At 39.1% G+C, this 13,576-nt stretch overlaps 1 protein-coding gene across 1 annotated transcript in view; it reads left to right on the plus strand.

Moving 5' to 3' along the window:
* The window catches only part of UNC79 (unc-79 homolog, NALCN channel complex subunit), a 111,469-nt gene that overhangs the window by 51,304 nt on the left and 46,589 nt on the right, over positions 1-13,576 (plus strand). Inside the window, 6 exon segments of the mRNA XM_042790924.1 lie at positions 581-763; positions 1,615-1,777; positions 4,645-4,797; positions 6,209-7,432; positions 9,130-9,237; positions 12,845-12,961. Of these exon segments, the coding sequence (XP_042646858.1) occupies positions 581-763; positions 1,615-1,777; positions 4,645-4,797; positions 6,209-7,432; positions 9,130-9,237; positions 12,845-12,961 (1,948 nt within the window).

Below are 13,576 nucleotides of genomic sequence, written 5' to 3' on the forward strand. Positions count from 1 at the left end.
CATGCTTAAACCTTGTGCTTAACATCGCAGACACAGTCTTGCCTTTGCTGTAGTGAAGAGTGGAATTCTTGTCTCATTACCCGATTCCAGAGCACAGGGCTTAAAAAACCCCAAAAGCTAATGTTGCAAGCCTGATGAGAAAATAATGAAAACTGGCAATGCAGTGTTAATACAGAAACCCCAAATAACCAAAATACACCCTCCTCCCCCCAAACCCACAATTGCATTCACATGAGATATACCTAATATGGTTTTGTCTGTTGAAGCATGATCAACTTGTGCTGTAACACAAGGCTATCACAACATGATGTATTTTGTGAACTTGCCAATGCATGTTAAAATTTAGGCTGTGCAGAATGAAAGGCTTTCAGGGCGTGTCTTCTTTTGTTTCATTTTACCTATCTTGCTAAAATGAGAACATGGCAAGCTGGTAGAAAGTTTCTAACTGCTGGTGAGATTTCCTTAAAAACATCTGTTTCTTTTCACTTAACTAATACCTCAACTGTATTAGTTATTTTGCTTTTCAACATCAGTGGTTTTGATTTTGGTGAGCTAATTCCTGTGCTAATATTCTTTTCAGGTGATGGACTATAACATCAACCTGGGAAAACACCTTCTTCCCTTGGTGGTGCAAGTGTTGAAATACTGCACTTGTCCTCAGCTAAGACATTACTTTCAGCAGCCTCCTCGCTGCTCCCTCTGGTCCCTCAAACCTCACATTCGGCAGATGTGGTTGAAGGCTTTGCTTGTCATTCTCTACAAGGTGAGTTGTCTTACACAGACGCTGTCAACATTAAAATTTACACTTCAATTTGGAATTTATTACAAGGAACACCAAACTGTACTACAAGTGAAAGGAAATGTAAAGAACACTTCATTGTTTTCTTTATTTGTTGCATTTAATTTCAATGTCTGAAACAGTTGGGCTTTCACGTGTGCTACTGACCTATTACTTCTGCTGTCTGTATTGTCTTTCACAAGGTTACCTGAGAAAGAAAAATACAGATTTGAAAATAGGAAAATGCTACATAAAAATTGCAATGAGGAGTATTTTAAGTAACTTAGAATTATTTTTTTAAAAAATTATTAACTTTAAATGGAGGTGGGTGGGTGTCAGCTTAACAGTTTTTGCATCCTTTAGTTGGGCGATGCTTTTTAGGAAGTGTTGTTTAAATGTAGTGTGCTTATGCGCTAAAATGGAGCTGTGATACTTTTGATATACTTAACAAATTTCTAGCAGGTCTCTAGGGCATGCAAGCAAGTGAAGACACCAGAAATGAATGATGATGTGCTGATTGAAATAGAATATTTGGAGAACAGTTCTGTTGAGAGACCTTCTGCATTATTATTAATAGTTGGTTTTGCCACACAAAAATCAAGATGGCAATATATTAAATGTTGCTAGTAGAGATTTTTTTTTTTAATTAAATAATTCTGTGTACAAAGCTGAAAACAGCCTTGCTTCTCATGACGTGTTTAGAAATGTATGATCAAAGGAAGGCAAAGAGCATCCAGCTGACAAGATTCTTGTCATTTTTCTATTTTACTGCCTAAATGTTTATCGAAGGAGGAAAGTTAGTTTTTAAGCTGAAGTTTTTCTCTTTCACTGAACAGTACCCCTACAGAGACTGTGAAATCAGCAAGATTGTACTTCACCTAATCCACATCACAGTCAATACTCTCAATGCTCAGTATCACAGCTGCAAGCCCCATGCAACTGCTGGTCCTTTGTATAGTGACAACAGTAACATAAGCCGATACAGTGAAAAGGAAAAAGGTACTTTTAACACTCTCACTTCTATGGTAGTCACTGATTGAGTTCACTGAGTCTGGCAGATGTTGTAGAATGGGTAAATACGGACTGAATTTTAGATCATAATACTCAGAATGAAGTCCAAGGTGTGACTTATCTGACCAGCTATAGCCATTTATGGTAAAAGAAATTCGCAATTTCTCTGTAGGCTAAGCATAGGACAGCAGTCTGACATCTCTCAGAGGGAGTGTACCTTAGACTTGGTAGTTCAGTCACCATGCCTGGGTAGTCCTTGGCCTTTTCTATGACAATATTAACGATCGTGCCCACACACAAGGTGTGCAACCAGCCTGACACCACATTCTGATTATACTTTATAATAACATGGCATAGTAGCAAATATTTGATGTTGAAAAGAGAAAATGATTAATTCAGTCTATAGTTTGCTTTTCTCTGTAAAGGAGCTGAAGCTGACTAGCTTACCTGGAGATGTATGTGATGTAAATGTCTCAAGACAGAAGAGAATGATTCAACCCTCAGAGTCTGTGTCTGATTGTTAACTCTGTACGTGCTTGCTAGCCATAGCAGAGTCACAGTGATGGTGTGAACTAGTATAAGGTTGGACTTGAAATAACATGGTGTCACTGAGTGTAGTTCCTTACAAGTGTGAAGTTTATTACTTTGATAAGTATTTATGACCAGCACGTTCTTTTTGATGCTAATCTGTAGCTGCCTTTCAGCGCTATTTTGCCTTTTAGCTGCTTTTTTTGCTATTTACATCCTCCTTCTCAAATGGTCTTCCTGGTGTGCAGCAAACTCTTCTTCTTCAGAAGAATATAAGAAGCACTTTCTTTATGCATGTCAGTACCTTTTCCTCTTTTGCTGCTTGTTGCTCATGAGAAGATAACCAGTAGAACAAGGACACAAAACTTTGTTTACCTGAATATCGTACTACTAGCAAATTAAAGCAACCTTAAAATGGACGTAAATGATGTGTTAGATATTCTCACTCACTTGGACATTTTGTTTAGCTAGAGGAGGGATAAGAGGGTTCAGGTAACTGTGGACTTGCTATGACTTTATCTTCATTTTGAGCTGAGTTAATGACTTAATTCATAATGACTTAATAATGCCGAGGGTAGTAATAATAAAAATATAAATTCAGTTTCTGGGTTGATTCTGAGACATTTCTAAGATGAAGCAACGTGCCTAAGTAGCAAGCTTGCTGTTCACAGTAAGTGCCAAGTTAGGTTTAGAAAACTCGCTGTTCCAATCCCACGTCCAACATTGATTCCCTGGGTGGCCTTGTGTCTCACTTCATCATTGTTTCTCTATGTTTAAAGTAAGGAGAATAATATTTACTTGCTTTCCAAAGCTGTTGGGAAGGGTTTTGGGCTGCTCAGAGGTAAAGGACCATAAATGGGCAAATTTTACTCTGTAAGTGCTGACTTAAACGTAGGACTGATTCTCTTCCTTTGCTGAAGTGCTGCAGAAAAAGGAGGATGTAGAAAAGTTATTTTCCACCTGCAAGAAGCAGCCAATGGAATTCCAAAGGGGCTTGGAAAGCTGAAGCCTTTCGCACCTTTTCTAAGGAGGTTTGTTTAGTCTGTGATCAGGTAGTGTGTATGTGCTGCTGTCGTCGTCAAAGGTGGGCTTCAGCAGTCAACGGATGAGGATTTCATTCTCAGGCCGCAAGAATCCCTATGCTAAGGATGGATTTTTCTCACTATCGAAACTTTTTTCTAATTTTTCTGCCAAACTTTGTTGTGGGGATCATGGCAAGTGTACAGACTATTGTAGACCTGATGATAAATCTTGTGAGAAGAAGCATTTGTTGCCAAGAAGTTAGACACACAGGACATGATGTTAAAAGTGATCTCCTAACTTACTAAGCCCAGCCCCTGCAGAAGTTCTTACTATCAACTTCGACTGATTTTTCAATCAGGTATCTTATCCCTGATGCTTTTGGGTGGCAGTTCCATAGCTTCAGATGTAGTAGAACTTTCCAGCAATTGCAAAGCTAAAGATATTAATGTCCAGTTCAAGTCTTCGGTTTTTGGCCATTCTAACTCTGACTGACTTACCTCTTCATTCCTAGGCACCAAATGCATTTCCTTTCTGTTTGCTTACTGGAATAAACAAGGCAAACTTGTCTGTTTCTTCTTTTGAGAGATCTGCTTTCTTTATCGTCCCAGTAGTGTTTCTTACTTCCTTGGAGATGAGTCACTAGACATGATAGATACAGAATTTTCCTTTTTTATAGCCATTTAATACAGATGATGTGGTTATTTTTTGATGGCTAAATAGATTGGATCTTTCTCTCTGCCATTTTCAACCAGCTGGTCTCAAACTAGAGGATAATATTTTGCTATTACTACTTAGATCAACAGTTTCATAATTCATACTGTTAAGTCTTATTCTATCACCAGCTTCCCAAGATTATCCATTTCTTCCTTTTTCACTTTCTTATTTTGCTGGTGTATTACTGACCTTGCAGTTCTTGTACTAATTTTGATCTTCGACTTACCATTTCTCACTGACCACTATAAAAGTTATTTACTCAAGTCCGTGTTCAGATCTATTGTACTTCTTCCACCTAAAGAATCTGTGTTATTATCAGTAGAAAATATCAGCTTAGAATGGTAAAAGCTTTGGTATGCTTTTATTGTTGTAGCCCATTTTTCATTTATCTCTGTCCTTTCTGACCTTAAATAAAGATGTGATGAGAATGGCAAAGTTATACCGGGATATAAATTTCCTTGCAAACTTCAGATGATTCTTAAGTTTCCAGTTCAAGTTTAATTGAAACTAGCTTAGGTTTTGTTACATAGATAGCTTTTCATTCAAGGAATTGCACTCTCTTAAGACTAATAATTTTTTTCTTTCTCCAGCAGAGGAAGACAGTGTTTTTGATGAATCTGATATTCATGATACACCAACTGGACCTTGCAATAAAGAATCTCAAACTTTCTTTGCAAGACTGAAAAGAATTGGTGGCAGCAAAATGGTGAAATATCAACCAGTTGAGATGAATGCTCAGAGAAGTATGAATTGTTTTGTCGGTATAAACTCATGCAGAAATACAATGCCCTACTCTTCTTTTTAAGCTACCACCTTTCTTCGTAGAGTTTGTTGCACTGCCTACTTTGAATACAAGTACTCTCTCTGACTTCTGAGAGTAGGTGGCACTCATTTCCCTGAACGAATTCTTATAGGAATCTCAAAGTAGGCATTCCAAAATAAAAATATCTAAAATCAGCAGTTATTTTCTAAAACTTTAAGCTCTTTTGAATTTAAAAATGTTTAAGAGGATTTGTTGCATTTTTCTTCCACCATTAGGCTGAAGATTTTCCCAGAAATTGATTTGATTTTTTTTTTTTGATGAGGTGGGACTCTGGGGTAAGCAAATTTGTTGTTGCTGCTGCAGATATTATGGTTTTCCATTGGTAAAAAGGGTCATTGTGGCTTCAAAAAATAAGAAGGATTTTGTTTTCAAATTTAGGTTTCTGAAATGAATACCCTAAAAAATTTAAGAGATTTCCACCACCACCCACCTGCCTTTTTTTCTTTTGAGTGTTCGCACAGTGATTCTGATTAGAGCAAACATCTACTTTAACTTTTCTCACTGTTTTTTTGCATGGTGATTCATACGTGGAGCATTTTGAAATATGGGGATAATAATGATCAGGAATATTCTGTTTTATCGGAAAATGTTCATAACAACAACATTGAAAACCTTTTAAAACCTTCTCAATGAATGTGTTCACATAGCAAAATACCAACATACAGCTGTGCTCACTTTACTCCTGCCTAGGATGGGGAGGTGTGACTGTGGTGTGATAGTTGCTAGACTCTGCTGGGGTTTAGGATCACTGGGGGGGAAAAAAAAAAATCTCGAACTCCTGTCTGACCTTAGGCTTGTGCTGCCACATCCTCACCGCTGTTGCTGCCTTTGCTTCTTGAATTAGAAGCATCCATTTTAAGTCCACTTTGCTGCAGTAAATAACATGTAGATGTAGTCTACTATACGTTGATGTCCAAATGATGTCCACAATGCTGGAGTCCAAAATTATTTTGAAACTTATTTGTGTAGCTCACTTCTTCCATCTCTCATGCCTAATGCAGCCGTCCCAAGTGTCTGTAGAAATTACCTGCCTGTGCCATCTTCTTTTCAAAGTATAAGGTTAAACATGTGTCTTCAGGGTACATCCGTCCAGGATGAAGAGAATTCGGATAGAATTTAGATAAGCCCTATTATCCAAATAGCATGGGTTTTGGTTGTGCATTGTAAAAAATACATGTGATGTGGCTCTGAGGTTAAAACAAAATCTAAACAATTTTGACTAATACTGGGTTTGTATTTGAAATGCCAGTCGTTGAATTGTGAGGTAAAGATGAAGATACCTGCCAGAAGTCTCCAACTGAGGTAGTATTAGCTCTTTCTGTTTTAATCAGGTGAAATAGAGCTGGCTGAATATAGAGAGACGGGGGCCTTACAAGACAGTATTCTACGCTGTGTGAGAGAAGAAAGCATTCAGAAAAAAAAACTGCGCTCTCTAAAACAAAAATCTCTTGATATAGGAAATGCAGACTCCCTGTTGTTTTCATTAGATGAACATCGCAGGAAGTCCTGCATAGACCGGTGTGACTTAGAAAAACCACCTGTCCCTGCTGCTTACGCCATACACAGACAGAGTGATTACGGACGATCTCGGCAGAATTCTTCTACTAAAGCTGAAAATATAGAAACACAAGAAAATCGCCCTCGTACGGAGAGTTTCCAGGAGACAAGGCGACCTGTCATACCAGAAGTTAGGCTAAACTGCATGGAAACCTATGAAGTGAAAGTGGATTCTCCGGTTAAACCTGCTGGTCCCAAGGAAGATTTAGATCTGATAGATTTGTCCTCTGACTCAACATCGGGTCCTGAAAAGCATTCAGTACTCTCTACTTCAGACAGTGACTCTTTAGTCTTTGAACCACTTCCTCCACTTAGAATAGTGGAGAGTGATGAAGAAGAAGAAACGACGAACCAGCTGAACGATGAGGCTTCTGGCAAAACTGCTGCCTCTTCTCCCTTAACTCCTATCAACGTCTCTGCACTCAGCCTCAGCACAACTCCGCTGGTTCAGTTCAGCATTGAAGATTGCTCCAAAGACTTTAGTTCTAAGGATACAAGCAACAATGCTTCAGCAGGAATAGAGGAAATCCTTTCCAATTCTCCCAGAGATCAAAAGGACTCTGAAGAGTTAGTTAAGCCAGAAGAACTTCAGGACATATCCTCTGGGAACGCACTAACACTGAAACAGAAAAGGGACCTGCTGCAGAAGTCATTTGCCCTTCCAGAAATGTCCCTCGATGATAACTCTGAGCTCAGCGTGGAGGAAATTAGACCTAGTGGAGCAATTCCAAGCCCAAATGTAAAGACGGTCCTTATTAAAGTCCCTGAAGATTCCGAAAACCAGATGGAAGGTGATAAACTTGACACCAACACAGAGTCTGACACGGAACAAAACACGGAACAGAAACAAGAAGAGGAGACTGAGGAGTCAGAATTTAAGATTCAGATTGTTCCTCGCCAGAGGAAGCAGAGGAAGATTGCTGTGAGTGCTATTCAGAGAGAATACCTGGACATTTCCTTTAACATCCTTGACAAGCTGGGAGAGCAGAAGGAGGCAGGTGAGCGCAACCACTGACCCCATCAAAGACTTATTGCTGCATGAAGGTTTTAGTAACAGAGCACTGCAAGGGGAGATGTGTATATTTATAGGGAGAAATGTGTATATATTGCAGCTGATGTGGTCTGAGCTAGCCGAATGCTCCAGGTGTTGGTTTCTCCCAGGGAATGTACTAACCATACAGGCGTTGTGCATGCATGAGGGCCCATTTTGAAAAGGAAGGGGAGTTCAGTAACAAAAGTATTGTTTCTGATATCCAGGTTAGGAAGTGAAACTCCATGGCCTCTTCGTGCAGGAAGTCAGAAAAATTCACCCTTCTGTGCCTTTTTTTCTGCTAATGTAGTCTACACCGATTCCGTTTGGTGTGTGGTGACTTTTGGCCTTTATTTCTTCTGCAAGCATAAAGCAGATTGTATCATGAAGTGTGAAGCTGAGCGGGCTGTAGACTTCAGAGCTAAGAGCACTTGGAATTAATCACAGTTTGCATTTGGGATCAGACACACACACCCATTCTGGTTTTATACACTAAAAGCTTTTTGGAGCCTTCTTTGTATTGGGTATCCACAAAGTTTACGTGCCTTGTGTTTGTTAAAGATTTGAAGCTCAAGCATGGGGGAAGCCAGACAGTATTTTCTCTGAATCCCAGGTTTTTTTCAGGAACCTGGGATTATAGCATAGATGATGGTCATTTGGCTGCATGTGTCTAAGTGTGCCACCCAGGGGGAGCGTAAAACATTCACAGTGACTCATTAAGTGCTCGCTCATGTTACAGGCTGATACAGGCAATTCAGATAACTACGTAATTTAGTGACTTTGGTAGTTTAATGTATCTCATGTTTTGTTTTGCTTTGCTTAGCCTTATTGATTAGTTTATTTGAGCGTATATGTGTAGTAATTCATTTAAGTAGGCTTACTGTCGCCATCGTAATGGCTGATGATAATTGAATAAGTCTTATTCAAGCCTTTTCAACCTATTATACTTCCCTGTGTTTTAGAAAGGCTTCTGATATAACTGATTTCTGAATTAAATATCCAGATGGGTTGTTTCTTCAAGTACACGATGCTGGGCTACAGAGTTTCCTGCCTGAGACTTTTTACGGCACAGATATATATTAATTTTTATAGGATATGCAGAAACCAGCCATCAACACTTGAAAATTTCTATGCTTCATTCTTCCTATATTGACAGTATCAGTTATCATAAAAGAAAAGCATTAATTTTAATGGCTTTTTTTCTTTTAATGGTAGAATCTTAAACTCTTTGAATCTTTAGGATCAACTGATAGATCCGCAGCCTTTTGAATGGAAACCGATAACACACTGGAGATAAGGCTTTTAAAAGGTGCAAACCTGTCACTTAAATTAGCATTACATCAGTGGTACCTCTCTTATTTCCATGTTGGTGGTTCTGATAATCACTCTGTGAGTGGGATCAAAACCAAACTCTGTGTGCATTTATTAGTTACGAACTCTAAAGAGCATAGATAGAAATCTCATTTAGAATGTGATTTTAAGCAGTAGGTCCCTATGCCTGTAAAAATCTTTGCAACGCACACAGAATCCTTTTAAAGCTGCTGGGAGTGCCAGATGGTGAATGGATGACTGAAAAGATGTGATAAAGGCGTCCAGGGAGAAAACGGATGAAAAATATTTATCAATTCTAAATATTGAGAGTTCAAGCACAATTTTCACATGCAGATCCTGCTGCCAAAGGACTTTCAACACTGGAAATGCCAAGAGAGTCATCATCTGCACCAACCCTTGAAGCAGGCGTCCCGGAGACAAGTAGTCACTCTTCCATATCAAGTGAGTTCTGGTTGAGGATTAAATCTAAGTTGCTGTATTTGGGAGTCAGATGCATATCATATATGATAAATGCCTTCTCCTGAGTTTTATTGATTCTTGGAAGTAGAGCTGTGTTGGATATCATTCGATCTGTTAAATCTCAGATGGTCAGCAGGATTTTAGCAGTTAGTGGCTGCAACATTTTCTGTAGTGACATGGCCAATTTGACAAATGTGCTTTTCTTGAGTAGGTAGCAGCTCAAAGCAGTATTTCACTAAAGCTGAATGTTTATTTTCCGATGAGAGAAAGCACTGGCAGCTACCAGTGCACAGAAGCAGAGGATGAGAGCTTCACAGGGCTGTTACTATGGTCTTCGGTACATGTCTTGCTGTACCTTAGGAAAAAAATCTCTCTCAATTTTTGTAAAATGCTTTGAAGTGCCACTTCCTCAGCTGCTCGCTGAAATGCAGTAACTCTTTATCTGAGACTCCCATATCCATTTCAGTGAAAAGTCAACTAGGTTGGTTTAAGTAGACATGGATGCATGGCTTAACAGAGCAGATGTAGATAACATTGGAAGGTGGAGGCATCTAGAAAACTGACAAAAGCCAGAAGGAAATGTTAGGTAGCACATTGGAAAGCTGACGGGGCAGGACTCTAGTAGAGAAGGGAGGAAAAATGCCTACTTTAATACCAGTGAGCTGCTAGATCAGATGAACTGTCTTGTTGAACTGCAATTTCAGATTTCGGTAGTAAAGCTGAATTTTAATTTCTGAAATTCAGCTTCTGCTGATTTGATTGGCAGGGTTGTCTGGCCTGTTAAAGGAAGATGTTATTTTAGACATGCTAGATGAGTATTCCAAATTAGAGGTTTCCTCTCCAGTTTTACCCCAAGCATCTTGTGTCGTGTGGATCTCGTGGTCAGAGTACATTTGTTGGCCACCTGATGATACAGATGTCATTTACTAAAGCAGCTAAAGAGGTGCCAGTTAAGACATATCTCTCTCTGGTTTCACTGAGCTCTAGGTGTTCCTGTGAATTCCGATATATGAAATTGGGAATAGTATCTATATGATACTGAGCCTACATTCCCTTATAAATATCTCTGTCCTCTTTCTGTGTGCTCCGTTTCCACTGCGAAAAGGGACATGAATGCTTCCACTGCGTCTCTTCTCCGTTTAGACTTGAAATATTTTTGACCTTCTACTATGTGTCTTTTCAGTGCTTTGCATAATAAACCCTGATCAGGACTGTGAGCACAATGCCCTTCCATAACACAAATAGGTAACATTACTTGTACAGCCAGTGCCTGGCGTGGGAAGCATACATCATTAACAGTGGTAGGAAGATTTTTGCCTTTGGGCTTCTCTTCTTATGTAGAGAATTCCACAGCAAAGAAGGGGTGATTAATCAGATTACTAGCTAAACTATGAAAGGCTCACCAGCTACTGTATGAAGGTTACTGATCTTGTGATTGTTAAGTTTCTGTTAGAAAAGCTGACCAAGGAAAACTTCCCTCCCTTTGCCACTAGTCAGCCATAGGCATGAAGAGTCACGTGCTGGTCCACGGCAATCAGCCTGGCTCCAGCACTGTTCAAAGGCTGGCAGCTCTCTGGGTTTCTTGCTTTTTAGATTTTTTTTTTTTTTTTCTCTTAACTTATCAGGATTTGAAATCATGGCTGTTCTTGAGAAATCAGGTAAATAACCCTAGAAATCCAAACCTGCTCAACAATAGCCTGATTATGTGAAATATGCATGATTTTTTTTTTTTTTAATTAAAGCTGTGAAGAGAATTCAAAGAGATAATTTTCTATGTTTTTGACAGTCATCTGCACTCCAAGCAGTCTTGTCAGTTCTAACATTAATTGCTGTTCTTTCATCAGGAAAGTCTATGCTTGATAAAGTGCTAAAGCAGCTATTTAAAATCTTTGCCCTGGAGGATGGAAATTCTATTTTTCTCCTAATTTTCTGTGAAAGGCAGCTGCAATATAACTTTTTTTAAAAGAGAAATGGAATGGTCTCTTGTCTGATTCAGCTCTAGAAGTGCAGTTATACAGGACTGCTTTGCAGCAATGCTGTAGAAGTTTGTGCTTGGACCAGAAATACTCTGGTGTGTATCTGGTAATGTATCAGGACTCTGATACATTAAAAGGATATAAAATACTACAGCTAATAAAGTAATCTGTGTGCAGATTCCCACTGAAGTTATTTGGTTTGTTATTACTCAGGGTCTGTATTTGTTTTGTTAGTGAGTACTCTGCTTGCTCTGAATTTGAAACTCTCCGGTAGAAACTGAGCTTTCTAAAAGTTGTAGTTTGTCCTTTGTTTGTACTTGTTCATCACAGTTAATAATGTGAAATGCTGGGTTTGTTTTCAGAGCTTAGCTGGGTGGTGTTTGGAATTTTAGAACAGAACTACCTGGTATTTATGTTATTACTCTTTAACGATGTTGAATGTAGTTGCAGATGAAAATAATCATTAGGAGAAGATTTTGCTTTGTTGCCCTTGCTTTAAGGTCCTGTTGAGGAAAGCACTTAAACATATACTTACGGCAACATTTTAAAAGGTTTTGTGCATGGAGATGCATGTCAGCAGTCTCACATGCCTTGTTCAAGCAAGGCCTTAAAACTCTGTCCACACTGTGAATAATGATTTTGGTTGCAGTGGTGGAAGTACATCACCCGGACTAAGCTGTCAGAGTGAATGTATTATGCTCACTCAATTTGAATTTTCTTGTGAATGGAGAAAAAAGTAAGAGAGTTAGGAGTTGTATATGATCTGTCTCTTCCTCCATTTAAGCATTGATAAAATACATGACCAAAAAAGCCTTAAATTTTAAATCCACAATTGTTTGGGTTTTGGTTTTGTGGGTTTTTTGTTTTTTTTTTTGGGGGGGCAGAGGGCGACGCCATTATCCAGTGAGACACATCTCTTAAAGCAAACTAATATCCATTTAAAGAAGTATTATAAATAGTTGGATGAGGAAAAATCTCATGCTCATTGCTTGACACCTCCATGTAGGAAGAATGGTGGTGAAGTTAATAAAAGAGACCCATCTTCAAAGGCATGCTGGCTGCGCAGTTCAGAAGAAACACGCAGGTGTTACGCCTGAGTGGTGGGTATTTAGGAGGCTGGGTCAGATTGCCTCACCTGTGAGGGGTGCTGGTGCTACACAGACAGGGGATTTGTTTTCTGATAGTGAGCTTGAGCAGGTCAGTCTTCCATGCTTTGCTCAGAGGAGACAGTTTCCTGCCTCGGGACATGGTATTCAGGTGAGATTCAAGCATACGTATATCACCTGTCAGTATGGGAATTTTGGGGTAGTATCTTATGCTTCACAGATACCAAGTGTTTTGAAGAGCTTTCATGATATTTGGAGACAAAAAGGCCCTGACAGTTGACACGGTGGATGAGATCCTGAATCCAAGTCGCTTATGACTGATGTCAGGGGTACAATTCTGGCCCAATAGTTGTGTGAAAAGTGCACATTGACTTGAGGAAGATCCTCAGAGCAAGTAGTCATTGTCCTTTCAGTATTTATCTCGTGCTGGCTTGGAATATCAGGAAATAAAAGTAGTTTTACATGTTGTCTGAGCCCCTGAAATCCTTTTGCATTTCTGACTTGCAGCTCAGTTCAGACAAATGAAAAGAGGCTCTTTGGGAGCTCTGACAATGAACCAGCTAATGAAGAGGCAGCTGGAACACCAGTCTAGTGCTCCCCACAATATCAGCACTTGGGATACTGGTGAGCTGCATTTATTGTTCTTTATTTCTATTTCCTAAACCAATTACTTTCTGTATCAAACCATTTAAAACGTGAGTATTTCTATTCTACTGTTGCAGATAAGTAATCAATCCCAAGTCTAAAGTGAAACTTTATATTTGGGGGATGATCTCTCTGTGGTGTCCCTACAGTTTTGCATATTGTATGGGTTATTTCCTGGCCTCACTGAATGAAATGGAAGTATCACTGTTGATTTCATTAGGTATAGGATTTTCATCCCTGGTGCATGGAATCATTTAATTGCATGTATGTTTACAATGGTGTTGGTACACCTCAGAGTCGTGCCTTATACCAACCAGTTTGATTTCTCTTTAGAGAAGTTTCTGCCAGCTCATGCTGAACACCTGAAGTTTTCTGTTCACTCACTGACCTGTTTTTTTCTCCCATTAAGATGAATGCAAAGCAATGAAAACTGAATTAAGCGCATAATTTCCTCATTACTCAAGTGCTTTATTTATTTTTTTTGGTTATTTATGAAAGATTTTTCTGTTGCGACCAAATTCATAGCAGGTTTATCATAAATGCTAGATATTTATTTCCCATCTTGATGTTAGTAATGTGACAGAATCGTGCCTC

The sequence above is a fragment of the Tyto alba genome, unplaced genomic scaffold (assembly GCF_018691265.1).
Source record: "Tyto alba isolate M040663 unplaced genomic scaffold, T.alba_DEE_v4.0 Super-Scaffold_18, whole genome shotgun sequence".
Classification (NCBI taxonomy): Eukaryota; Metazoa; Chordata; class Aves; order Strigiformes; family Tytonidae; genus Tyto; species Tyto alba.